The sequence below is a fragment of the Mustela lutreola genome, chromosome 2 (assembly GCF_030435805.1).
Source record: "Mustela lutreola isolate mMusLut2 chromosome 2, mMusLut2.pri, whole genome shotgun sequence".
NCBI classification, from domain to species: Eukaryota; Metazoa; Chordata; class Mammalia; order Carnivora; family Mustelidae; genus Mustela; species Mustela lutreola.
The window spans coordinates 22,185,322-22,212,065 of record NC_081291.1 but is presented as its reverse complement, the minus strand read 5'-3'; the positions used below and the strand labels follow the sequence as shown (position 1 = coordinate 22,212,065).

The following is a 26,744-nucleotide window of genomic DNA, read 5'->3' as shown; positions in this document are numbered from 1 at the left end:
TGCAGGGCTCAATCCCAGGACCCCAGGACTCTCAGAGCATGACTTGTGCTGAAGTCAGACACTTAACCGACTGAGCCATCCATGTGCCCCTCAGGTTGTCTTTTGTTTTGTGATTGATGTAAGCTGCTATTGATGGTCAACACTTTAGATCCATTAATTGATTTTATTAGAGAGTCTGTCATTCCCTCCTTTATTAGCTGGATTACTTTTGTTAAAAGAAATATCTTTTTCCTCTATATTATTATCCAGTGGTACAGTTGTGTTTGATCTCTTTAGTTACAAATGCAGTGACTCTATTAGCAAGTTGTTTGTGGTAGGTATTTTTTCTAATGCACCATTTCCCAGTTGAATTGGCAGACAGTTTTAACTAATTAGCAAATTGAGGTTTTTTTCCCTCTCTCTGCATTAATGTCTTCTGAACAAACCCTTCTGTTGGAAACTCTGCTTAAGAGTGTTCTTCTTGGCTTGTTTGTAGGCAAAGACTGTATGTATAGTCAATGATTGCTTTATAAGAGCAAATTACAATCTCGACTGTATTTTTTTCCAGTATAGTATTTTGTAATGAGCATAGAGTAATTGCTTTTTTCTTTTTTTTCAGCTTTGATTTATGATGCTGCTGTCTCTTACGCCGCTTTATTGCAATGAAATGGTTTTCTGTTCTTTCCTTGATTTTAACTATAAATAAGAAAAGTTACAAAGTTGATGTAAATTCGATTATGCTTTTACTATTCATACTTTTCACTTTTTGTGTCTTAGTCATTAACACCATTTTCACAATTCTTCCCAAATGGGATGATTTTTTTTTTCTTTCTTTGGTTGTCATTGTATCTGTTTTAAACACTAATCTAATGTCACAATAACTTTGTAGCATGTTGTAAGTAGATGTACCTCGAATAAAAGGACCTGTATGGAGCAGATGCTCAGAATGGTCAGAGCTAAGTAGATGGAGTGGACGAGGGTGGAGAAGGTTTGTGTACTAACCGATCAACCTAGAATTAGTCCTCGGAGCTGTAGACATTTAGTGCCAGCACGTAGAGATCACGTGTTTTGTAGGTAACTGCTGTGAATGTAGCAGGCATTTCAATAGTGCAGCAGAACAGCCAGTGTGTGTCATGTATTTACTAAGTCCACTTTAAAGTAATTTATTTTAAAATGGACTTTTATGTGTTACATAGTGCATCAGATGTAATGGCTATGTCCCAAATAAAAAGTACTGCCTAAGTGGGACGCCTGGCCTACTCAGTCAGCAGAGCACGCAACTCTTGATCTGTGAAGCCAGGTTGGGTGTAGAGATTACTTAAAGAAAAACTTGGGGCACCTGGGTGGCTCAGTTTTTGGGCCTCTGCCTTCATTCAGCTCAGGTCATGGTCTCAGGGTCCTGGGATCGAGCCCCGACCCCATGTCAGGCTCTCTGCTTTGTGGGGAACCTGCTTCCCCCTCTCTCTCCTGCTGCTCTGCCTACTAGTGATCTCTTTCTTTGTCAAATAAATAAATAAAATCTTTAAAAACAAAACAAACAAAAAAACTTAAAAAAATACTGCCAAAGATACCTATAATTAACTGTGTCTATTTAGCATATGGATTGAAGTGCAAAAACTGCAGGTTCTTTGGGTTTTTAGTTGGAGTTTATAAATGTTAAGGCTTTTGCTTAGAAAAGAGTTTTTTGGTCTCTTTTCTTTATTTATGTGATATTTTATACATTGTTTATTAAACTGGTAAGACATGGCACATTTTCAGAGTTGAGATGCTTTTCAATAATTATTTTAGTTTCTTGGCACTCCTTTAAATTAAAGGATGATTGGGCACCTGGGTGGCTCAGTTGGTTGGGCAACTGCCTTCAGCTCGGATCACGATCCCAAGTCCTGGGATCGGGTCCCACATCAGGTTCCCAGCTCCACGGGTAGTCTGCTTCTTCCTCTGACCTTCTTGCCTCTCATGCTCTCTCTCACTGTCTCTCTCTCAAATAAATAAATAAAATCTTCAAAAAAAAATTAAAGGATGATTATGAGAAGTATTCAGAGTTGAGACTCAAATTCTGTTGGAATGACAGAACCATCCCCATTTATTTTATTCTGCAGACCATAAACTGTGCTCACTGCAGCCAGGCAGGGGGCCCAGTCCTGGAGACTGAGGAAGGGCCTGCCCTGAGATGCAGGTGGGCTGGAGGGCTCCTCTTCTGGAAGGTCTGCAAGGTGCTTTGGTCATTTCTGAGGAAGAGAATTGCATTCTGTGTGGGAATGTGTATTTAGTTACTTTGCCCTTTATGTTGTAGGGATGTGGATCTATCTATGATTTTTCTTAGTTTCTCCTGAAAGGTACTTTGCTTTTGCAAAATGATTGGTAATTTTTTTTTTTTTTCCTGTAAAGGCAGTGCTTAGGCTTGGGAATCTGAAATTTTAAAAATCACAAACCAAGCTGCAGCCAACTTAGATCACCTGAGAATTGGCTCCTTTTCCTTCTGTGGCTTTCATTTCCATCCAGCTCTCCATTTTGACAGTTATAACCTCATATGCTTACTGAGGTCTGGCCAAGATAGCCAGCTTCTTCCCAGACTCTGGGACTGATCTTCACCCCAAAGGAGATGCAGACATGAATTACTTAAGTATGGCAATAACTTGCTAGTGCAGCTTCAGGGTCAGTCTTACTGTTGAGTCTTTTTGACCTTGGTAATACAGTTTCTAATAACTGGACCTTTACTGTTTCCCCCAGTTATATAATGATTAAGTCAGTGCCTTGAACTCCTCAGTACCAGTGAGTAGATTTCGTCCTTGAAACTTAATTTCCCCAATATTTATTCTGAGTTTCTACATAGGCCACCAGCCTGTTTGTTTATAATTGTTAATTACTCTGCACTCTGCATTATCTTGATCTGCACAGATTTTCCTTTCTCACACAAACAAATCTCTCAGCTTTAGAGTTAAGTTCTCATTCCTTTTTCTCTTCCTTCTAGACATTTATTATCTATTTGGAACTGGGACTAGAGAGAGAAAATAACCAAGACCCTGACTTAAAGAGTAGCTGTGGGTATCAGCATCAAAATTCCTTCCCCCCTAGTTTTATTGAGATACAGTTGGCATATAACATTGTATTAGTCCCAGGTGTACAACATGGTGATTTGATATATGTTTATATTGCAAAATGATGACCACAGTAAGTTTAATTAATGTTTGTCACCCTACATATTTACTTGGTAATACAGTTTCTATAAATACAGTAAAACATTTTTGTTTCTTACGATGATAGCTTTTAAGATCTACTCTCCTAGCAGTTTTCAAATATACAATACAGTGTTGTTAATCTGGTTACTTGCTGTACATTACATCCCCAGGACTTCCTTATCTGTAACTTCCTTAACTTGTAACTTTGACCACCTTTACCCATTTGTCCACCACACCCCCTCCCCCACCTTGCCTCCCCATCTCTGGCAGCCACGAATCTGTCTGAATCTGAATCTATGGGTTTGATTTTTTTAGATTCCCCATATAAGTGAGATCGTATAGCATTTGTCTTTCACTTACATCCTTTAGCACACTGCTCTTACAGTCCATCCATGTTGCAAATGGCAGGATTTCCTTCCTTTTTATGGCTGGAGAATATTCTGTTGTAGATGTGTAACCACATTTTCTTTATCCATTGATCCATTGATGGATACATCAGTTGCTTCCATATCTCGGCTGTTGTGACTCATGTTGCAGTGGACTGTACCGTGCAGAGATCTTTCGTGGTAGTGATTTTGTTTCAGATACTTAGAAGTGGAGTTGCTGGATTGTATGGTAGTTTTATTTTTCATTTTTTGAGGAACCTCCATACTTTTCAAAATGGCAGCTCCAGTTCATGTTCCCACCAACAGTACACAAAGGTTCCCTTTGCTGCACACGCTCACCAACACTTTTTCTTTCTTGTCTTCTTGGTACTAGCCATTCTAGCACATGTGAGGTGATATTTCCTTGTGGTTTTGATTTTCATTTCCCTAAAGATTCGTGATGTTGAGCCACCTGTTCATGTACCCATTGGCTATTATATGTCCTTTTGGGGAAGGCATCTCTGTAGTTCTGTGATTGGTTGACTTCAAAGGAACACTGTGAAAAAGGAAGAGTTCTTTGTTCCATCAAGCCTGATTACCACGATCTCAGGCTCAAAGTCTAATTAACTGAGCAAACTTAGCTTTGAAATATTTTGCCTAGCCATGTGTAAGTAGCAAGCTATTTAAAGTGAAATCAAAATCATTTTAAGGCTTTAACTAAATCTTTTTGTGTTCTGTTGGAATACAGATAAACTGAACTGTGTTTCACAGGAAGACCAGGATGGTGAGGGAACTTCGAACCCGTCTTAGGAAGGACTGTTAGTTCTTTCGGCTGTGTGAAGGGCTCTTGTGTGAACGGGGGTGCAGACACGTTGTACATGGGAAACACCTCTGGGTAGAAGCCTTTGGAACTTGGGGCAATTGAAGGATACACTTTATGGTGAAGCAGCTCAGAAGTGGAACAGATTATCCCAGAAGGTGTTTTTGGGAGCTCTCTGTCACGGTGTCACTGATGTTGTTTGACAGGGAATGGACAACTTCCTCTTCAAGGATGTGTGGAGAAGAATGTGCTAGAGAAGCACGCTGGGTTAATGGAGAGGTGTTCCTTGTGGAAGTGTTGGGGCATGAGAATAGTGGGTAGATAACCACAAAAATATGAGGACCGCTGGACGAGGTGCCACCTGTTGAAATGTCTCCCAACTTTTAGATCCACCAATCTCCGTTACTTAATGAAACAAAAAAAGATATCTTTTTTCTTTTTTAAATCATCCAGGCAGTTGAGTTCATATATGTGAAAGTGCAGCACAGGGTGTAGTTCCTGATGGCACTAAGCAAATGTTTGAAAATGGGAGTGATAGGAGCATTAAAGCATTTATTTGAGGGGGAAGTGAGCAAAAGGAAAAATGTTAGTGTGTTAAAGTTCATCACTCATCATTGGAGTAAAGTAGAAAAGTTATTTTCTCCTTGTACTTCACCCCAGTCCATCAACATCCCTCTGAAACTGCAGGGTTGGCTGGGCAGCCCCATGGCACTGAGGTCTGTTTTGTAGGGTTATTCGTTTGCTTCACAGATGTCTCCATTTCCAAAACGGTCCAGATTCCATGATATTTAGTTCCCACCACGGTATCTGTTAAAGTCAGGGAAACTTTCTTGACCAGATTGTTCATTAAGGTGGCTCTTTGAAGTCAAACTAACTGGCAGTCTGAATTTGACATTTCTTTAAAGCTTCGGGTAAGAGTATCACTCTGCTGTTTGAATGGTTTATTGATTTTTTTCCCCTTAAAACATTGTTTTGAGAGGAATTTGAAGTAAGTTCATGACTTTTGGTAGTTACATTTGACATTAGGCCTCTGCAAGCACCGGCTTTCCTGGTCAGTGAGGACCGAGGGTCATGTCTTGTAGTCTGGCTGAGGCCACGAAGGTTCAAACCTGATGCAGCTAAGCTCGTGCTTATCTGCACATGACCATTGTGGAGGGATTTAATGTGAGCTTAGACAACTGAATTGACTTCCTTTTTTCCTTTATGCTCTAGTAGAGAATAGTATTGCATTTATAATCTCACCACTTACAAGAAAATAGTGAAGAGAAACACATAAATGGTGTACGGTGTGTGCTTTGAGTTATCTTGATGATGTTTTTCCTGAATGTGTGTTTTCACCAGCTAGCTCATTTATTTTCTCAACAGTTTAAACACAACAATTGAAATTAACAACCTCCTTCTGCCCTTGCCCCCATCGCACACTTTGGAATATAAATCAGAAAGGTTTTCATACACAGTGCTAGAGATTTTGCCCCTCTGAAAGAGACATCAGTAACTGTTCACTTGCGTTGAGCCTACCTTGTGTTAATTTGCAAATAAAGTTTTGAATTCTTGTCACCTAGCTTTGATGACTTCAGGCACCTGTCTCTGTTTCAGATATAGTTTTAGCCAAGAAGGAAAAGTCGTTTTATATTTTGTGAAAACTGTTTTTTCTTCTATAATATGAAAATTAGTTTAGCATAGTCAGTAATATTAAGAATTGAAAATTATGTAGCTATTTTTGTACTACACACTAGAAAGTAGAATTGATAAGTGCTAATCTTGGAAAACTAGCAATCTCTATAGTACTGTATTTAAGTTTACTTAATAATTTAATGGTAGGAAAAAACATAGTTTTTAGACAGAGAGTAGGAAAGTGGAGTCGGAGGCATTGTTTTGTTGTTGTTTAAAAGGAGTAGTTTTAACCAGAAGTTTCTGTGTATTTAACATAAGCACTTCTAGTTTTCAGAGGAAGTTCGCTGTGGATTAATTGTGTGGGTATTGCAGTCTGCAGAAACAAACAAGGAGCTGGGCTGAGTTCTGTACTGAACAGACAACAGGCTGCCAGGCAACCCGCTGAGCTCCAGAAGAGCAGGTAAGGAGACTGTTGGTCTGCCAGTTGGGGTTTTAAGGTTTTACACCTTAAATGTGAGTTTAATTAGTTTCCTAATTAGCGTAAGTTAGGCTCTTTTTTTTTCCCCCTTATGCCTATTTAACTTTTTGCTCTGAATTATTTTACAGATGTAACATGTGTCCCAGCCTTTTTCTAGTAGTAATCAGAGGTTTACTCCTTTCCGGGAAGCATTTATTTTATAACTTACCGAAGAGTAGTTTTGTTTTCTAAGTAATTTGTTCTTTTTGTAAATAAGCTTTCCCTTGTTCCTTGTATCACCGTTATTAAATGTTCAGCATGCTTCTTTACGTTTGTGGACCATGACAGGCTGGCCCGGGGGTTTTGCGCAGACTCAGAGTTTCCCAGGGATACCCCAGGGGGCAGCATCATTGCCCCGGAGTTAGGAGGCGTTCCTGAGGGACTGTTTTTTTACCTGAACATGCTGTTTATGTGCTTATAGTGATTTTGAGGGGTAGAGCCTATCCAAAGGTCTTTTACATTTACAACTGATAGTCTGCTTCTTTTAGGGCCTTAAGTCTTAAAATATCCTAATGAATTAATTGTGCAGCACATGCGATTATAGTCTAGGAGTCTTTAAAGTCCAACATAAAGCTTTATAAAAATACCTGTGTGCTTAATACAGCAAAATAAAGTGGAAAAACCCCTAAAGTATCCTGCCTTAAGATGACACCTTGGGCTGAAGGCTTTGAGGATACTGAATAGAGTTTAAAGTTTGGTGACTAATGTGCAAAAGGCAGCCTCCCAGGGGTCTGGAGACAGTAGTCACTCCAGCTTGCCTGCCACTCTTCTCCAAACCTCTGGGGGAAAGGAAGAAGCCTCTTCACCCGCCTGGGGACAAAGGCTTTGTTTATGTGCTTTCCTGCTGATTCTAAGGTTTTTGATGGTGGCTGCTTATCACACTGATTCTTTTTTAGCCCTTTGACCCCTCTCTAAACTCAATGTCCTCCCACTGCATCAAATAATTATTAAAGAAGTGTACTTTAATTAAAGAAAAGTTACTGTATAACTTTGCTAGGAGGTGTTAGAAGGGTACTGGGTAAGAAAAATGAGGGTGTTTCAAGGACTGGGGCTGGGAATCATGGTTCTACTGAGAGGTTTGTTAAAGCAGTAAGAGCCACTATGCTTTGAGGCCTGCTGTGCTATAAACTTCTGTATGCATTAATTGATTGAATAAGCTAAAAGTAGCTTTATGCGAGAGGTACAGTTGTTAACACCTTCATTTTATAGATGATGATGCTGAGGCATAAACTGGTTATATAACTTGCCCGAGCAAGCCATGTACACCCCCAGTCTGGCTGCTGAGGCCACATGCTTCCTTATCAGGACTGTCTAGTTATTTTTGATACAGTGTGGATCATTCATACACCTTGATTTTCTCCCCTTTAGAAAGCTATGTTAACCCCTAAAAATTTTTATTTTGTGTGGTGCCATATTTTATGTAAATTATTTCATCTTCACAACAACCCCTCAATCTGTGTATATTCCATATTTAACAGATAAGGAAGCTGAGCTAGCAAGCGTGGGCCTGGGGAATTTTAGCCAGGTCTTCTTCTGGTTCGTCTGGTCCACTCTCAGTTTCCCATTCCCCAGCTGTGAGTCGTCTTGTTTGCTCTTCAGAGAAGCATGTGCTCAACCAGTGAAGACAAAGGCACAAAGTCAAAGAGACCTGAATTCCCTTCTGAGCACCTCTGCTGGTTTTGCTGAGTGATCTTTTTTGAGACATTTAGGGTGCTGAACTTTGTGTAGAGCAATTTTAGTTCTACTCATTATTTAGCTTCTGCTGTTTTTCATTTTCTTCAAGAGAATAGTCTGCTTTTAGCAAAATATAATTGGCTTTTATATTACTTCCAACAGTTCATGTACCAGAGAATTTGCAAATGTAATATCACATCTAAGGCCACTAGGAATTTATAGGGAGAGAAAAGTGTGGAGTGTCAGATGAAGGTTTGTATTTGTTTTGTTTTTGTTTTTGTTTTCCTGTCATGTTTGTGTATACTTGGTATCTCTTCTAATTGACCTGCCTCTCTGATTTCTAATGTTAGTTATCAGGGAGTTTTCAGACCTTCCCTCTTCCCTTCCCATTGGGCTTCCTTTTTGAGGGGGTGCCTGCAATGAAATGAGCACATTGGCAACCATTTGGGAGGTAAAGACAGTTAAGTAGCTTTCTAGGTTTGATTTGAACTTCTAGGACTTTAAAAAACATGTGGAGGTCTTTATTTTTGGGTTTCTGTTTATTCTGTCTACAGCTGAACTCTAATAGGGTTAAACTATATTAGTATCTCTGGTCTCTTGAAGATCTCTTTTAAGTATTAATCTATCCCACCACCAGACTTGCTTGTAGGGTAATGTAAATTTGATCAAGTGTTTGGTGGGAGTTTTGGACCACTCTTACCAGATGTCCACATTACTGTCATGTGACTTGTTCTTCTTGGTCATGGTAATTGAAGGGAGAATAGGGGAACAAGGATATCAGAATTCATGAATGATTACAAGTATTCCATTATTTTGGTCCCAGCTCCGACTAACCCCTTTTCACCTTTTGCAGTAGTTTTTTTTGGTGGTGGTGGTGGGGGGGGGCGGTTGCAGAAAACAGATTTTGAATTTTGATTTAAATTTTCATTGACTACTTCTCTGTATTTAGTATATTCTTTAAACGTATTTCTTAACAAAATTAATGCCAAAGGGGCACTTTCCATTTCAGTTAGCATATATATATATTTTTGGTGAAACATTGGAAATTCTCCAGTTTGCTTATAATAAATATGATTGCCTGCCAGTACTTTTCACATTAAATATTCTCTGGTATCCAAAAAAGAAGTATGTGTGTGTGTTTGGACATATAGCAAAAGCTGCTTGGTCTAGACATACAATATATATATTGTATATATATATATACACTATAGATGAAACAATATATTAGTTTCAGTTAAACTTACAAGTTTTATAATTTAAAAATAGTTTGTTCTACCAGAGTTTGGTTCAATAATCATTTGAATTTGTAGTTCACTAATTGAGCAGGAATTCATAAATACCTGCTATGTTTTAGGAGCAGGGACATTCCTCTGATTTATTACTCTACCCTCCTGCCCAGCCCAGAGCCTAGCATGGAATAGGCATTCAATAATATTGGTTGAATGAAATGGTCTGCATGGAATTTACATGCCAGTGTTATACCCATATCTGGCACTGGAAGTTTTTCAGGCCCCAAGAGAAGTAGAATATGTGGTCTGTATACATTTTAATGCAGTGTATTTGCTGACCTGAGTTGTAGGATGTATTATTGCAAGGTGAACATTGGGTTGGTATTAACAAGACTCAGGATATTTTGAAACTATCTTGCCTCTCTTACTGGGAATCGGGGTATATTTCCCAGAAGCTCCCAGCAGACTTTCTCTTCTCTTGTAGCCAGGACCGGGTCACACAGCCACACAGAAGGCCCAGAATAGTTACCTGACAGCAAGGATTCTGGTTGACTGGTTGAGTGGGTCCATTATGTGGAACAGGGTTTTGCTGTGCTGAGCACATCTGGGACTCAGGACAAGGGGAAGAGAGGAAAGGACTGACCGGGCTACTAGGAGTGACCGTACCAGATTGGAGAGTTGAATGTGGACTGGGCTTAATTTCGTGCAGTGATATGAAGAAAGTGGTTTCTAGGTGTGTACAACGGTTGAAACAGTAAAGTGTCATAAATTAAAGTTATTTTTAAGATTTCACTTATTTATTGAGAGAGAGAGCAAGCGAGCACAAGTGAGTGGGATGGGGGAGGGTAGAGGAAAAGGGGAAGTATACTTACCACTGAGCAGGGAGCCCAACACAGGGCTTGATTGCAGGACCCCAAGATCATGACCTGAGCCAAAGGCAGATACTTAACTGAGCCACCCAGGTGCCCCTGAACTGTTATAAATTAAATAAATTCTTTTAAATCCTTTTCTTTAGAAACACTTAGAAATTAGTTTGATTATCATTTCATTTAAAGAATAAAGACCTTTAGGACATCTGGGTGGCTCAGTCAGTTAACCATCTGCCTTTGGCTTAGGTCATGATCTTAGGGTTCTAGGATCAAGTCCCGCATTGGGCTCCTTGCTCATTGGAGAGCCTGCTTCTCCCTCTCCCACTCCCCCTCCTTGTACTCTCTCTGTCAAATAAATAAATCTTTTAAAAAATGATAAGGACCTTCTATTTCTTTTTACAAGTATTCAGTAACTCAGGGATACTTTTTAAAGATTTGAGAGAGAGAGCAAGGGGGGAGGGACAGGGGGATTGAGGAAGAGAGAATCTCAAGTTGACTCCCCGCTGAGCAGGGAGACCAAGATGGTGTTCGATCCCAGGACCCTGGGATCATGTCCTGAGCCGAAGGCAGCTGCTTAACCAACTGAGCCACCCAGGCGCCCCCATTTTAATTAGGCTTTTATCCTTTCATATGAACTAATCTAGTGTAAGGCCCTACTAAAATAGCATTGTAGAAGAAGCTCACAGATGGTAACACTTAGGTGCCATCTAGACTCCTGGTTACTCACCATTTTACTAGAACAATATAGAATCTTGAAGTTGAATAAATAATAAAGAGCCAGAATATAAAGATCAAATATAAAATATAAGTTAACTAGAATAATAAAGAACTAGAGTATAAATCATCTGGAGCCATCACTTTGTGGTATAAGCATACCTCACAGTTGTCCTTACCACCTGAGCTCTGAGAAAAACCTGGAAGTCTAGGGGAGTTCAGGGTCTGGAATCAGACTGGGGTTCAAATGCTGCCCTTGTTTGCTTACTAAATGAACCGACTGGGGGTGCCTGGGTGGCTCACTGGTTTAAGCCTCTGCCTTCCACTCAGGTCATGATCTCAGGGTCCTGGGATCGAGCCCCACATCAGGCTCTCTGCTCAGCATGGAGCCTGCTTCCCCCTCTCTCTCTGCCTGCCTCTCTGCCTACTTATGATCTCTGTCAAATAAATAAATAAATAAATAAATAAAATCTTTAAAAAAAAAATAAGTGGACTGGTTATTTAGCTTCTTTGAACCTCAGTTTTCTCATATGCAGAATGGGGGAATCATGTATGGGATAAGTAGAATGGTTAGGTTTAAATAAGATATAATTTGAAAATAGTTCACACTTGTGTTACGATTATCATATACTGTTGGGCAGTGCTTTATTTAGTATATAACTCAAAAAATGCTAGGCACATACGGAGTAGGTACTCAAGTTTTTTTTTTTTTTTTTTAAGATAAATGGTAACAAGCATCTGTTGAGTAGGAATGAAGTTTCTGAACTGTCACTTGACGTGAAGAGGTAGAGAAATAGCTACTAGGAGATTTTAGAAGTTTCAGGGCTTCTCATAACTGAACATAGCATATTCATGTAATCATTTTATATTACTAAAATGGGTACATTTTTGGCAGTGCTTATTGGTGAATCAAATACCTCCTTATTTAATCAGAATAAGACATATTGACTGTTTCAACATGTGCTCCTATAACTGGCTCCTATAAGTAAAGCCCATAACCCATGAAAAATATGATAATATTTGAACTCTAAACGATCTGCCACTTTTCTAAGGTAATATAAAGATACAGAGTTGATTTTTAAATGCTTATGTCATATCTTGGTACAGTGAAAAATAATTTCAAAACTATGATTTAGTGATCTTGTTGTCTGGTGTAGAGACAGTGCTTGGTACTCTGGTACTAATTAATTAGCAATAGCTAAGGAAACAGGGCTGTGAAGTGGTTGTACTTAACAGCTGTGAATCAAGGATTTATAAATTGGTTGGTGTGAGATTTCCAACTTCATTATAGTATGAATCAGTTTTTTAAAAATTATTTATGCTTGACATTTTTTAAAGACATGTAATAAAGAAGGTTGGAAAAATTGACCTTGAAGTTTTAATGGGAAGTTTATGGGTTTTGAAATTAGGATTTTAAAAAATAAAACAGCATAAATTACCGAATTAGTGTGACGAAATGCCTTCATGGCAGATCAGTAAACCTAGAAAAAAAGGTGAAGTGTGAGAGCAGGACTGAAGCTGACAAGAAGGTTCCCAAGGTGCGAAATCAGGATAGAAGCTATTCTAGCTATTTTAAAGATTTTCATTTAAGATTTTATTTATTTATTTGAGAGAGAGAGAAAACATGAGCGGGGGAAGGGCAGAGGGAGAAACAGGCTCCCCACTGAGCAGCAGGGAGGCTGACACTGGGCTCGATCCCAGGACTCTGGGATTATGACCCACAGAGCCACCCAGATGCCCCTTGAAGGGTTTTTATTAGACTTGAATGAAGTATACCATTTGGAAATAGCTTATAAATGGGGAACACTATTCATATAAAGAGTGTAATAATTATACTTTTTTTTTGTGGTAAAAAGTTTTCCTGAAAACTCAAAGAGCAAACCTTTATTAATGAAGAAATTAATCATATTGGTTGATTTTCTACTGACACCCCTGCTTTTTCTTCCTTAGACCTCTCCTCCTTCAGACTTTACCCCTAAGTGGCAATTTCATCCTGTCCGTTTTGGAGGCCAAAAGACTGGAATCAGCCCAGACCCTGCTCTTTCTCTCACAGAAATTCATTATCATATGAATATAGAAATTCATCCAGTTTCCCTGCTCCCCTTCTCGAAACCTTTCCAACCCTGGACCTGGCCACTAGCGCACTCACCAGGATTGTTCTAGGATCTTGCTTATTGGTCTTCTGGCTTCTGCTCATGCTCACTTAATAGTCTGTTCTCAAGTGATCCTTTTGAAAGATAGATCAGATTACGTCTCTTCTCTGCTCAAAATTCTCCAGTGGCTTCCTCAAAACCAAAATCTTTACAGCAACCTACACGTTTGTATGTAATCTGGTGCCCGGTACTTCTGTGAGCTCATCTCCTGGCATCTTTGCCTTGATCATTCTGCTCCAACAGCAGTGGCCTCGAAAGTGCCACACGAGCTCCCACTTCAGGATCTTTGCACTTTCTGTCTGGAATGTTCTTCCCCAGATACCCACTTCTTATTTCCCTTAGGTTTTGGCTAATGTCACCTCGCCACGGAAGCCTCGGTTACTGTTTTGAAAGTGGTAACTCCGCGTCCTCCTTCCTTGGCTCATTTCCCCCCTTTTACCGTCCTTCAGCGCACTTTCTACTTTATTATCTGCCTTCCCAGCCTAGACTGTAGGATCCACGAGGGCAGGGTTTCCTTCACGCTGTTTACTTAGAACAGTCTATGGTGGATAATATGTGCTCAGTAAATATGTATTGACTAATTGCAGTTCCGTAGCAGTTCATCAGTATCACGACTGTTGACTCATAGAGCCTTCTTTAAACAAAATCGCTGATATTATCCACTAATGGAAGTTCCAAAAAGTAGTAGTACTAATTCTAAACACTCGTATTTAGTGGCGGGAAGTGCTGCCTTCTGGTTACCAGCTTCCCTTGAGGTCAGACGAGGTCCTTGTGACTGAGTTTTAACAGTAGAATGTGGGTGGAAGGCCTGGATCAAGCCTGGAAAGCTCCGCGACTGACAGCCCTGCCCCTGATGGTTTGGGGAGCCTGTGTTCAAGAAGCAGAGCGATGAGGTGGAAGGTGCTTGGCCGATGAATTATCATGTGGAGGAGAGGTGCCTGCTCATCAGGAACACCTGCTGGCACTTTTGCTGTCTGAGAAATGTCTTGGATTAAGCAAGTGTGATTTGGAATTTATCAGTTGAAGCATAGTATTCCCTTAACTAACACAAACCAATGACAGCTACATTCTCCTTGTTCTGTTGCATATCCAAATGGTACCCAGATTTCTTGTCTCTTTTTTGTTCTTGCTTTCTGTATTTGAAAATGAAAATAGTGTTCTTTTAGAAGTTTTATTTATTTAACTTAGAGCTCGAGGAGGGGTAGAAGGGGAGAGAAAGGAACAAGCAGACTCTGCGATAAGCATGGAGCCCAAGGTGGGGCTGCATCCCACAACCCCGAGACCATGATGTGAGCTGAAACCAACCTTAAGACCAGGACCTGAGCCGAAACCAAGAGTTAGATGCTTAACTGACTGCACCTCCCAGGCGCCCCAAGAAATAATGTTATTTTAAAAGCACAGTTGTGTTCTTAATACAGGTGATTTAAATTTTTTACAGCTTGATAAAGAAATATTTTATATACCATAAAATTCATTCATTTAGAGTGTACAGCCATGTGGAGTGTTTATAGTTGATAGAGAATGTTATACTAGTTTCAGGTGTACTATCCAGTTGAACGATTTTTATTCAGAGTTGTAGGGCTGTCGTGACAATCTAAGTTTCGAATGTTTCAATGCCCCCATGAGAAACTGTATACAGTAGAAGTGCCTTCCCATTCTTCTTCTTCTTCTTTTTTTTTTTTTAAGGATTGTATTTATTTATTTGACAGAGAGAGAGATCACAAGAAGGCAGAGAGAGAAGGGAAAGCAAGCTCCCTGCTGAGCAGAGAGCCTGATGTGGGGCTCGATCCCAGGACCCTGAGATCATGACCTGAGCTGAAGGCAGAGGCCCAACTGAGCCACCCAGGTGCCCCAAAAAGAGGAGGAAGTAGGCTCCCCTGCTAAGCAGAGAGCACAATGCAGGGCTCGATCCCAGGACCCTGGGGTCATGACCTGAGCCAAAGGCAGAGGCTTTAAACCACTGAGCCACCCAGGCGCCCCCCCTCCCCATTATTCTTTTCCTCTAGCTCTTGGCAGCCTTGCTAATCTACCTTCTGTCTCGATGGACTTGCCTGTTCTAGCCATTCTATACAAATGGAAGCATTTAGTATGTGGCCTTTTTTTTTTTTTTTTCTTAAAAAAAATTTTTTTTTTTTTGTTAAACTCGATTTAGTTAACATATACTGTATTATTAGTTACTGGGATAGAATTTAGTGACTGATCAGTTGCACATAACACCCAGTGCTGATTACATCACGTGCCCTCCTTAAAGCCCAACACCCGGTTGTCCCTGCCCCCGACCCACCTCCCGATATGTGGCCGTTTATGTTTGACTTCTTTTACTTGGTATATTTTCAGTGACCTAACTTATAGCATGTATCAGTGCTTCATTCCTTTTGTGGCTGAATAATATTCCATTGTATTAGATGTATCACGTTTTACTTACCATCCATCAGTTGATGGACATTTGGGGTGTTTCATACCTTTTGTCTCTTATGAGTCATGCCATGACCTTTCCTGTATGTGTTTTTTGGGTACATGGTTTCAGTACTCTTGGAAATACATCGAGGAGTGGAATTGCTAGGTCATATGGTGACTTGATGTTTAACATCCTGAAGAACTACTAGACTGTTTTTCACAGTGATTGCAACATTTTACATTTGCCACTAGCGTTGCCTTCATGTGTCGTCCATCCCAGATGAGTCGGGTCGCTGGTAAATACCATAGTTCCATTAGGGCTGCAGGCATGTGGTGTTCCCAGAGCAGTCTTGGAGTGGCAGTCGGCCTGCCTTCGCTCCTGCTGCCCTGTCTTGCTTGCTCCCTTGCTTCTGTGGCCTCTGCTCCCCGGCTCCATGCCATTCTGGGAGTACAGCTCGTGTGTTCTCACTGCAGCCTCCGCTGGCCTTCCCCTCGGCGTGGCATGCTGTCTCCTTCCTTGTCTCCAGGTCTTTGTCCGTCTGCACTCACAGAGCTCTAATACTTTTACAGGGCCCAACACATAGGTTTCTGGTAAATATTCGTTGAAAAAAATTTGTTGAAAAAATGGAATAGATTTCCATTTTAATAAATACATTTGCGTTTTCTTAAAAATTTAAGTCACAGAAATACACATACGAATACATTGTCATCCTAAAAAAATTTGTCCAGTGCAGATAAAGCAAAAATTCCCTTTTGCTCTATACCTGAGTCCGTCTCATAAACATTGATAGTGACTTGGATGTATTCTTCCAGACCATTTTAAGGGCTTCTGCACATACATATGTCTAGATGTAGAAATAGTTTTGTATGTGTTTGGCAATACATACATATACAGATACAGGCATACCCTGGAGACTGTGCCTTCAGTTCCAGACCACCCCAATAAAGTAAATATCAGAATAAAATGAGTTATAGGAATTTTTTGGTTTTCTAGTATATATAAAAGTTATGGTTATAGTATTTTATAGTCTGGCAGGTATGCAGTAGCATTATATCTCCAAAAAACAATGCACGTACCTTACTTTAAAAATATTGCTAAAAAATAGGGGCTCCTGGGTGGTTCAGTCATTAAGCATTTGGCTTTGGCTCAAGTCTTGATCTCAGGGTTCTGGGATCGATCCCTGCATCCGGCTCCCTGCTCTTCGGGAAGACTGCTTCTCCCTCCCCCACTCTCCCTGCTTGTGTTCCCTCTCTTGCTGTCCCTCTCTGTCAATAAAAAAGTAAAGTCTTTTTAAAAAAATTGCTAAAAAATACTAACCCTTATCTGAGGTTTCAGCAAGTCATAATCACTGATCATAGGTCACCATAACAAATATAGTAACACAAAGTTTGTAATATTGCCAGAATTCCCAAAGTGTGACACAGAAATACAAAGTGGTGCCAACAGACTTGCTTGACATAGGGTTGCCACAGACCGTCCATCTGTAAAAACTGCAATATCTGTGGAGCACAGTGGAGTGAATTGCAGTTAAACAAGGAATGCCTGTATGTGTAATAACTACTGTGTAGTCCCCAAACTGTGGAACACCCCACCCTCAACACAAGCTCCGTCCCTATGAAACTATCCTGTTCTTTCTAACCCTCGCATTAGGGAGGTGTCCTGACTTACTGATTGACGTTGACATCCTCATTTCTCCCTTAGTGTAGATGGTGTTCAAGCACACATTTAGGCCCTTATATTGTACACATGGGGTGTTTCTCGTGTATGCCCTGGAGGGGACAACAGTTTCTTCTCTTTCTTTGAAAATGTATGCTACTTATTTCTTTATTTTCTTTGGGTATTTTTCTGAATCAGATATTGGAAATGGAATCGTGTGGTTGCAGAGAATCCAAGTTAAAATTTTTGATGGAATAAAATTTCTCTCTAAAGGGTTGCAGCCATTTGTGCTCTTCAACTAGTAATGACAGCATCCATTTCTCTATATATTTTCACCTGTATTGGATATTACTAATCTTTTATTTTTGCCAACCTGAGTGAGAAATAACTCACTTAAGCCCTTGACATTGAACATATTTTCATATGTTTATTGATTATTTGCATTTCTTCTCTAAAATTCCTATTCATACCTTTTTTCTCCATTAAGTTTGGCCTTTTTTTTCTTTATTGGTGCTTTCTGTGATTTATTTCTGTGATTTATTGGTGCTTTCTGTGATTATGACTGTTAATCCTTTGTGTATTATATATGCTGGAAATATTTTCTTCTAGTCTGTGGCTTGGTTTTTAAAGTTGTTTATGGTATCTTTCTGCCAATCAGAAGTTTTAAATGTTTTTAAATGTTCCATTTTATGGCCTCATTGCTTAAAGATGTCTGTACTGTCCCAGGGTTTAAAACCATATTCCCTTATGTTTTATTTTAATTTGTTTGGAGTCTTGTTTTTCATGGTTTGCTCTTTTAATTCACCCGGAGTTTATTTATGTGTCAGCATGAAGTAAGGATGCAGTGTTTTTCCTCTTAGAATGTATAGCCAGTTCCAGACTCTGTGTGTGTTCGTCCTTTCACAGTTGATATGGGATGCCATTTTATTACCTGCTGTATCCTTGTATGCGTACATCTGTTTCTCATCCTCATTCTACTTTATTGATGTGTGTATATTTTCTTGCACTAGAACCATACTATCTTAATATTCTGATAGAAGGAACTAGCCTCATCACATATCATCTTTTACAAAAATGTGGCTGGGTTGTACAGCTAGATACATTGGATATTTTATTTTTGTATCTTTTAAATACATTTTTAAATTAGCATTTTATTTTATTTCATACATTTTTAAAAGATTTATTTATTTATTTAGGGAAGAGAGAGAGCATGTGCAGTAGTGGGAAGAGCAGAGGGAGAGAGAGAATCTCAAGCACACTTCCTGCTGAGTGTGGACCCCCCCCCCCCACCAACATGGATCTCAGTCACATAACCCTGAGATCATGACCTGAGCCAAAGCCAAGAGTTGGACGTTTAACCAACTGAGCCACCCTTAAATTAGCTTTATTTATTTATTTGTTTGTTTTTAAAAGATTCTATTTATTATTTGACAGAGAGATAGAGAGAGCACAAGTAGACAGAGGTAGGTAGAAAGGGAGAGGGAGAAGCTGGCTCTCCACTTAGCAGAGAGCCCAATGCAGGGCTCCATCCCAAGACCCTGGGATCATGACCTGAGCCAAAGGCGGACACTTAACTGACTGAGCCACCCAGGCGCCCCTTAAATGAGCATTTTAAAATAAAATACCTTCTTGGGATTTTGATTGGAAAGGAAAACATTTCTGTAAGGCGATTTTTAGTGGCCCTGTAGTATTACATTGTATGTTTATGCCGAATTTTACTTAAAAATTTCTCATGTTAGTTTAAAACATCCTTTTAAAATACTGGCTCATCATTTAGCATCTTAAATTGAGATATAAATAGAACATTGTATTAATCGAAGGTGTACAGCATAATGATTTAATATATGAATATATTGCAAAATGATGACAACAGTATGTTTTGGTAACATTCACCACCACATAGAGTTACAAAAACTTTTTTTCTTATGATGAGAACCTTTAAGATTTACTCTCTTTGCAACTTTCAAATACACGATACAGTGTTGTCAACTGTAGTCATCATGCTGCACTTTACATATTTGGGATGTATTTATTTTATAACTGGCATTGGTACCTTTTGACCACCCTCATCCACCTTGCCCACCCCTCATCCCTGGCAACCACCCATCTGTTCTCTGCGTCTGTGAGTTGGCCGGGGGGGGTTGGTTTTGATTTTTTTTTTTAAATTCTTTGTGTGAGAGCATATAGCATTTGTCCTTCTCTGACCTATTTCATTCAGTATACTGCTCTTAAGGTCCATCCATGTTGTTGCAAACAGCAGGATTTTGTTCTTTTCTTGTGGCTGAAGAATATTTCATGTGTGTATGTGTATGTATACCACATTATTTATCCGTTCATCCCTTAAGTTGAACCCTTAAGTTGCTTCCACGTCTTAGCTCTTGTAAATAATGCTGTAGTGAATAGGGGAATATAGATATCTTTTTGAGTTCATATTTTTGTTTTCTTCAAATAAATACCCCAAAGGGGAAATTCTGGATCATATGTTACTTGTAATTTTAATTTTCTGAGGAATCCCCATGCTGTTTTCCATGGTGGCTGCAACCAATTCCCATACCCACCAACAATGCACATGAGGGTTCGCTTTTCCCACATCCTTGCCAACGTTTGTTATCTTATCTTTCTGATAATGGTGTTCTGACAAGTGTGTGGTGCTATATCATGATGGTTTTGATTTGTATTTTCCTGACAGTTAGTGACAATGGTCACCTTTAAAAAAATTCAGGGTATTCTTGAGCTCTGGGCTTTGTTTAAAACTTTTATTGGCTTTATAAATTCATTAGTACTGATTTGTTTAACTGAGATAGATGTGCCTTGTGTTGGGTTTACATAATCATAGAAAAGTAAAGTTAGGGTCAGATTTAATTTAGATGATATGAGTGGCTAAGATTGACTTTATTAGACTTTATTTTTTTTAATTTCCCTAGTTAGACATGGAGCAGTGGGTTAAAAACAACAGCAATAAACAACTTAATGAAACAATGGAAGATTTCTATCCCTAATAATCAAATTACATGACATTTGACAGATGGAAGCAAAACGTTTAATTTAGGTAGCCCGTCAGATAGGGTGTGTACGAGATCAGGGAGTAATGATTGACTGTTGTGGAGCGTGAAAAGCCAGTAGAAATCTACATCTGTTGGGGAATGAAAAAATAGTGACTCTACCACTAGCATTTGCTGTCAAGGGCATTTACTTTACAAATAGACCCAAAATGGAGCATCAAATTTGCTGAATTAGGGGCGCCTGGGTGGCTCAGGGGGTTAAAGCCTCTGCCTTCGGCTCAGGTCCTGATCTCAGGGTCCTGGGATCGAGCCCCACATCGGGCTCTCTGCTCGGCGGGGAGCCTGCTTCTTCCTCTCTCTCTGTCTGCCTCTCTGCCTACTTGTGATCTCTGTCAAATAAATAAATAAAATCTTAAAAAAAAAAAAATTTGCTGAATTGTTTGCATTTACCATATTTAACAGCATACTTGAAATTAATCCTGGGCTTCCATCCGTTAAGTTGAGGGACAAGAGTGAAAATTTAAACATTTCAATGGGAATTTTCCTTTTAACTACCTGGTAAATACTTCCTGAATTAAAGTATTTTCTTGTAACTACTATATGAACTGGATACAAACTTCTAGAGCCACTCTGAGTTTCTTTCCTTCTTCTAACTAATGCTTTAAAAGTTATTTATGTTGGGCTTATTAAATGATTTTGGCGGAGGCTCTCTCCTACAGAAATCTCTCTTGGGTTGTTGTAACTTCTTCACATAATGCTCTTACTTAGTGTTTAGTCTTATCCTTGAAGACAAAGTGCATTAACATGAAGCCGGCTAGTGGAGGCTTACGGTGTGGACTGCAAATGTAAGCCCAAACAAGATGAAGGCTGGTTGTTGTTCATATGGCTTTTAGGTCTTTTAAAAAAGCTGTTAAAACAGAAGTGTTCCATGGGTTTACACTGATGTATCTCCAAACATGAAATAGTGAATTCAGTTTCATTTTATTCTACCTGGGTTTCATTTTCAGTTTTGTTTTGTTTTGTGTGTATGTGTGTGTTTGACCTCAAGGCTTATTTTGTACCGTTAGCTTTTAGTATATCTTATACTGGCTTCAGTATGTCTTCTTGGAGCACTTTTTAAGTATCTAGGCACTGTTTATTTCACTGAAATATTCTAAATAAGATGAGCAAGGTTCAGATAGTTAGTTCATGAGAACTTATTTAAATGAGTAACTCTAATGTGTTCTGGTAACTACAAGAGGAATTATAATACCAAAATCAATGATAAAATAAAGTAAAGCAATTTAATATGAATAGGAAATAAAGGAAATAAATGAAAAAGGAATTAAATTTCCATATTCTAGGCTCCCAGATATTTTGCTGTTTTTTTCCCCTTCGTTGCATAGAAAGACAGCAATAAAAAGATCTTACAAATGTTCCACAGCAAATGGCTTCATGAGTTTATTTCTCCTAATCCTATTAAGATGCTGAACTGATCATTCATTGGTTAAAATCTTAGTGATGCTGTAAGATTGAAAAAATAGGGATGCCTGGGTGGCTCAGTCGGTTAAGTGTCTGCCTTCAGCTCTGGTCATGATCCCAGGGGCTCAGGTCATGATCCCAGGGTCCTGGGATCAAGTCCTGCATTGGGCTCTCTGCTCAGCGGGAAGTGTGCTTCTCTCTCTGCTTGTGTGTCTTCTCCCTCTCCCTCTCTTCTGACAAATAAATAAATAAAATCTTAAAAAAATATATCACAGCTTTAGCTCTCAGCTTCATAAGACTTGTGGTTTTCCCAACTTTTCTTATCCTTGGCTTTTAAACTTCACTTATTTTATATATATATATATATATTGTGTGTGTATGTGTGTGTGTGTGTGTGTGTGTGTAATCATTTTGCACTTGGTGGCTCTCTGCACAAAATATGCTGGCATATTCCAAGAGTTTATGAACATAAGCAGTGGATGACATCTTCAAAGCCTAGTGAACCAACAGATATTTATGTAGTCTTGGCTTTGCTGCATCAGACCCCCGATGAAGTGACAGGATGTCCTCTGTAGAGGTAATGCACTACATTAGTGCCATAGGAACTTGAATCAGTCAACATTGTATAAAGGTAACATTAATTCAGCATTTACCGTGTAGTCAACTCCGTGCTTAGTGCTGTTCACAGATTGTCTTATCTACGTAGCAGTCCTCTGAAGTAGGTACAGTACTGTTATCCCTCTTTTAAAGGGGTGCCATTGGCACAAATGAGTTAAGTCATTTGTTAAAAGTCACAAACGTTGGGGCTCCTGGGTGCCTCAGTCGGTTGGGCATCTGACTGTTTTGATCTTGGGGTCCTGGGATGGAGCCCCATGTCCGGTTCTGTGCTCAGCGCAGGGTCTGCTTGACCCTCTTTCTCTCCCTCTGCCCCTCCCCCACTTTCTTTCTCAAATAAATAAATGTTTTACGAAAAGTCACAAATGTAGTCAAATAAAGAGTAGACATGGGATTTTAAAAAGTTAATACAAATAATGTCCTTCATTTGCTTTTTCCACTCAGCAGTATAGACAGTATTCCCATGTGCTTTTTATGGATCTACCTAAATTTTTCTAACAATTGTGGAGTATTTCCTAGTATCGGTGTATCATTATGTATGTGGCCATTCCATTCCCATTTGGTAGACATATGGGTTGTCTCTGGTTTCTCACCATTAACGATAATACTGCTGCAAGCATCACTGTTATGAAGCCGCCCACACATGTGTTTTGTATGAAAGATTCTCACTACCAGAATCACTGCTCAAAGAATTTGTGTCTTTTAAATCTTTGTAAGTTAAAATTTTTCATTAAATTCTTCTCCAGAAAGTCTGTACTCCGAAGTTCTCCCATTCGTCCACCTTCCTTGCCAACAATGGACTTTTTTAGTTTAAAAAAATTTTACCAGTCTGGGGGGCACCTGGGTGCTTAGTGGGTTAAGCCTCTGCCTTTGGCTCAGGTCATGATCTCAGGGTCCTGGGATCGAGCCCCGCATCGGGCTCTCTGCTCAGCGGGGAGTCTGCTTCCCTCTCTCTCTCTCTCTGCCTGCCTCTCTGCCTACTTGTGATCTATGTCTGTCAAATAAATAAAATCTTTAAAAAAATAAATAAAATTTAAAAATTTTACCAGTCTGTAAGGTGAAAAAGTCATATATAATTAAAAATTACTTTCCTCTTCCTAATGAGATTGAACACATTTTTATAAGCTTTAACTCTGATTTTTTTTAATGTGGATCGCTTACCTATTTTGCCCATTTTTTCTTTTTTGTTGTTGAATTATAGGAGCCTGTATATGGAAACGAACCCATTATATGTTGCTAATACTTTCACCAATCTCCATTGTCTTGTTTATTTTTAGTAAAATATAATTGACAAATAATATTCTGCTAGTTTCAGGTATACAACATAACAATTCAATATTTGTATACCTTGCAAAATGATCACCAAAATAAGTCTAGTTAATATCCACTACCATACATAGTTTAAAAAAAAAAATCTGTTTTCTTATGGTGAGAACTTCTAAGATACACTCTCTTACCTTTGAGTTTTATTTATGATGTCTTTTGGCATGTGGAAGTTTTATGTTTGCCTGTTTTCTTTGCTGTCATTCCCTTATGCTTTCTCTATTTGGGTCCAGAGTGATCTTTTTTAAAACACAGATTTGATAATTTCCTTTCTATGCTTAAAGAAGCCTTCAGTGGCTTCCCATTGAGAGTCAGTAAAATACTTGCTTGAGGACATGGGATATAGACATTTTGCTTGGTTTGAAACCTGGTTATCTTACTTCCTTGCTGTAGAGCCCTGGGAAGGTCAAGTCCTTGACAGGATGGGGAGGAACTGCAAGTAGGAATGAAGTATTTTTTTTCAAGGTAATGGAAATATTATAAAACTGGATATAGTGGTAGCTACACGGCTCTGTAAATTTACTCAAACCTGTGGAATTACATGCTTTTTAAAGTGGGAAATTATGGTATGTGATTATAAAAAGTAAATGGGTTCTGGGTTGCCTGAGTGGCTCAGTTGGTTAAGCAGCTGCCTTTGGCTTAGGTCATGATCCCAGGGTCCTGGGATCGAGCCCTGCTTTGGACTGCCTGCTCACTGGAGAGACTGCTTCTCTCTCTCCCTCTACCTACTTGTGCTTTCCTCTCTGTCAAATAAATAAAATCTTTAAAAAATATAAATAAAAATAAGTGAGTTCCAAGCTTATTTTGGAGAGGTTCCCTTTATAACTGTAACTGTAGACTAATGTAGTTGATGCTTGTTGGTTCTGCATAATAGCCTAGATAAGTGGAATGAAAAACTAGATAAAATAATATATCCTTAATCTTATTCATTGGATAAGACAGAGCTTTGAAAGCTACCTTTTTCCTTCAGGGATTCATTAGGAATTAGAGTTTTTGTGGGTAGGAGTCATGGTGCTAAGGGTTAAAGAGTGATTCATATACGTGTTAGTGTGTTGTGATTTTTAGATATCAAGATCTTGATAGTGCTGTCTCTGCATATACAGATAGACACACACACTCTCACATTTACATACACAGTCTCCAAAATTAGGAAAGATACCCATTTTTTCTTTCATCCCCTCTATTCTGCCAGTGTGTGTCTGTTTCATGAACCCTCCCCACTCACTGCAGTGCCAGGTCTTATGAATGAGTACACTACACTTGGGTTTCAGGCTTTTGTGTGTTCTTTTTGACTTTCCAGCACTTTCATTTGGACCTTTGGATGCCCACTGAGCTGATGCTTGAGACCTACGAGTAATCTTCAGATCAGAGCGGAACCATAAGGCCTTTCCTTTGCGTGGGGAGGAGACAGCCCATGTTCTGTGGAAATGAACGGGGAGCAGCAGCTGGATGCAGGTATTGGTTTTGCTGAAGAGAATTCCTTTTTCATAGTGCAGGATTCTCTTACTTACCTGTGTTGTCCAATTTGTCTTTCTGCCACTGAACGGGGAGCTCTTTGAAGATGTGAGTTCTTTCTCTGTCCCTAGCAGAGAACCTGGCACTAGGGGGTACTCATAATGTACCTTTTTTGAACTCATAATGTAACTTTTTTGAACAGAGATCTTTAAAAAATTTAATTTTGATAGTTACTTTGAATGATTTTGAAATAATTACAGATTCATGAGAAGTTGCAAAGATGGTACTAACAGGTCCTTGTGTACCCCTCACCCATTTCTACCATTAGTTACATCTCCTTAAGTGTAGAACAATATAAAAGCCAGGAAATTGACCTATGTACAAAGTATATGTAGTTCTCTGTCATTTGATCACATGTAGCTTCCCCTAACCATGACCTCAGTCAAGATACGGAACTGTTCCATTACCACAAAGAGTTCTTCTCTACTACACCCGTCATCCACTCCCTGCTTTCCCCCAACTTTCTCTTGCCCCAGGTACCTTGTTAGTCTCCTCTCCATCTCTGTGTCATTTCAAGAATGTTATATAAATAGGATTACATAGTATGTGGCTTTTTGAGATTTGCTTTTTTCACTCAAGATAATGCCCTTGAGAGCTATCCAAATTCATGCATGTTATCAGTAGTTCCCTTTTATTGCTCAGTAATATTCCATGGGTGTACTACAGTTTGATTAACTATTCACCTACTGTAGTACATTTTCGTTGCTTCCGGTTTTTAGCTATTACAAATAGACCTGCTGTGAGCAATCATGTACATTAAGATTTTATTTTTCTGGGGTAAATGCCCACGAGCACAATTACTGGATTATATGTTTAATAATGAAACAGCCCAACTGCTTTCCAGAGAGGCTGTACATTCTTACCAGCAATGTATTAGAGATTTGGTTTCTTCACATCCCCTCTGGCATTTGGTTTTCAATTCATTTTGATTTGTATATAGTGTTGTTGAATGTTATCTTTTTCTATGGCTGTTTAGTGGTTGCCCTAGGTATAACACAATCTATACATAACTGAGCATACTTTGCTGGTGTCATCATTTTATTAATTTGAGCCAGGTGTGGAAACTTTACCTGTACAGATTTTGAGAACCACATCAGACACTTAAAATTTTGCCTCAACTGTCGAACATAAAGTCAGAAGGAGGAGGAAAATGTATTATATTTTCCAATATTTGTACTCTTCAAATTTGTCCCTTCCTGATGTCTTCCTTCCTGATTTTCTAAGATTCCTTCTGTCATTCCATTTCTATTTATGGAATTTTTTTTTTTTTAGCCATTTTTTTTTTTAGGGTTGATCTGCTAGTGATAAAAATATTTTACCTTCCTCTGACAGTGCCTTAATTTCCCTATTTATTATTGAAGGATATTTTTGCTGGAAATGGAATTCTGGGTAGAAAATTCTTTTCTCTCATCTCTTGAGAAGTCCTGTGCTTTCTGGCCTCCATGGTTTCGGATGAGAAATCTGCTGTCATTGGAACCCCCTCTCCTCCAGTCACCCTAAGAGAGGTGTAGTTTCTCCTGCTGCTGTTAAGATTTTTTTTCTTTGTCTTTAGTTTTCAGAAGTTTGACTTTTGGTGTATCTTTGCACATATTTCCTTGGGTTTATCTTGTTTGGAGTTTTCTTAGTTTCTTGAAATTATGGTTTTTGCCAAAATTGGAAAA

At 39.1% G+C, this 26,744-nt stretch overlaps 1 protein-coding gene across 17 annotated transcripts in view; it reads left to right on the top strand.

Moving 5' to 3' along the window:
• SFMBT1 (Scm like with four mbt domains 1) overlaps positions 1-26,744 on the top strand; it is a 120,825-nt gene that overhangs the window by 41,563 nt on the left and 52,518 nt on the right. For 7 of the 17 annotated variants that reach the window (XM_059161160.1, XM_059161152.1, XM_059161153.1 and 4 more), the window contains 2 exons: positions 6,330-6,417; positions 24,869-25,023. The exons of 1 other annotated variant lie outside the window; for it this stretch is intronic. In XM_059161160.1, coding sequence (XP_059017143.1) covers positions 24,996-25,023 — 28 coding nt within the window. In that variant the 5' untranslated portion in view covers positions 6,330-6,417; positions 24,869-24,995. Of the gene's footprint in view, positions 1-6,284; positions 6,418-8,310; positions 8,401-23,961; positions 24,034-24,868; positions 25,024-26,744 lie in introns of all 17 variants that reach the window. 9 more of the 17 variants (XM_059161164.1, XM_059161154.1, XM_059161163.1 and 6 more) reach the window with 5 other exon arrangements.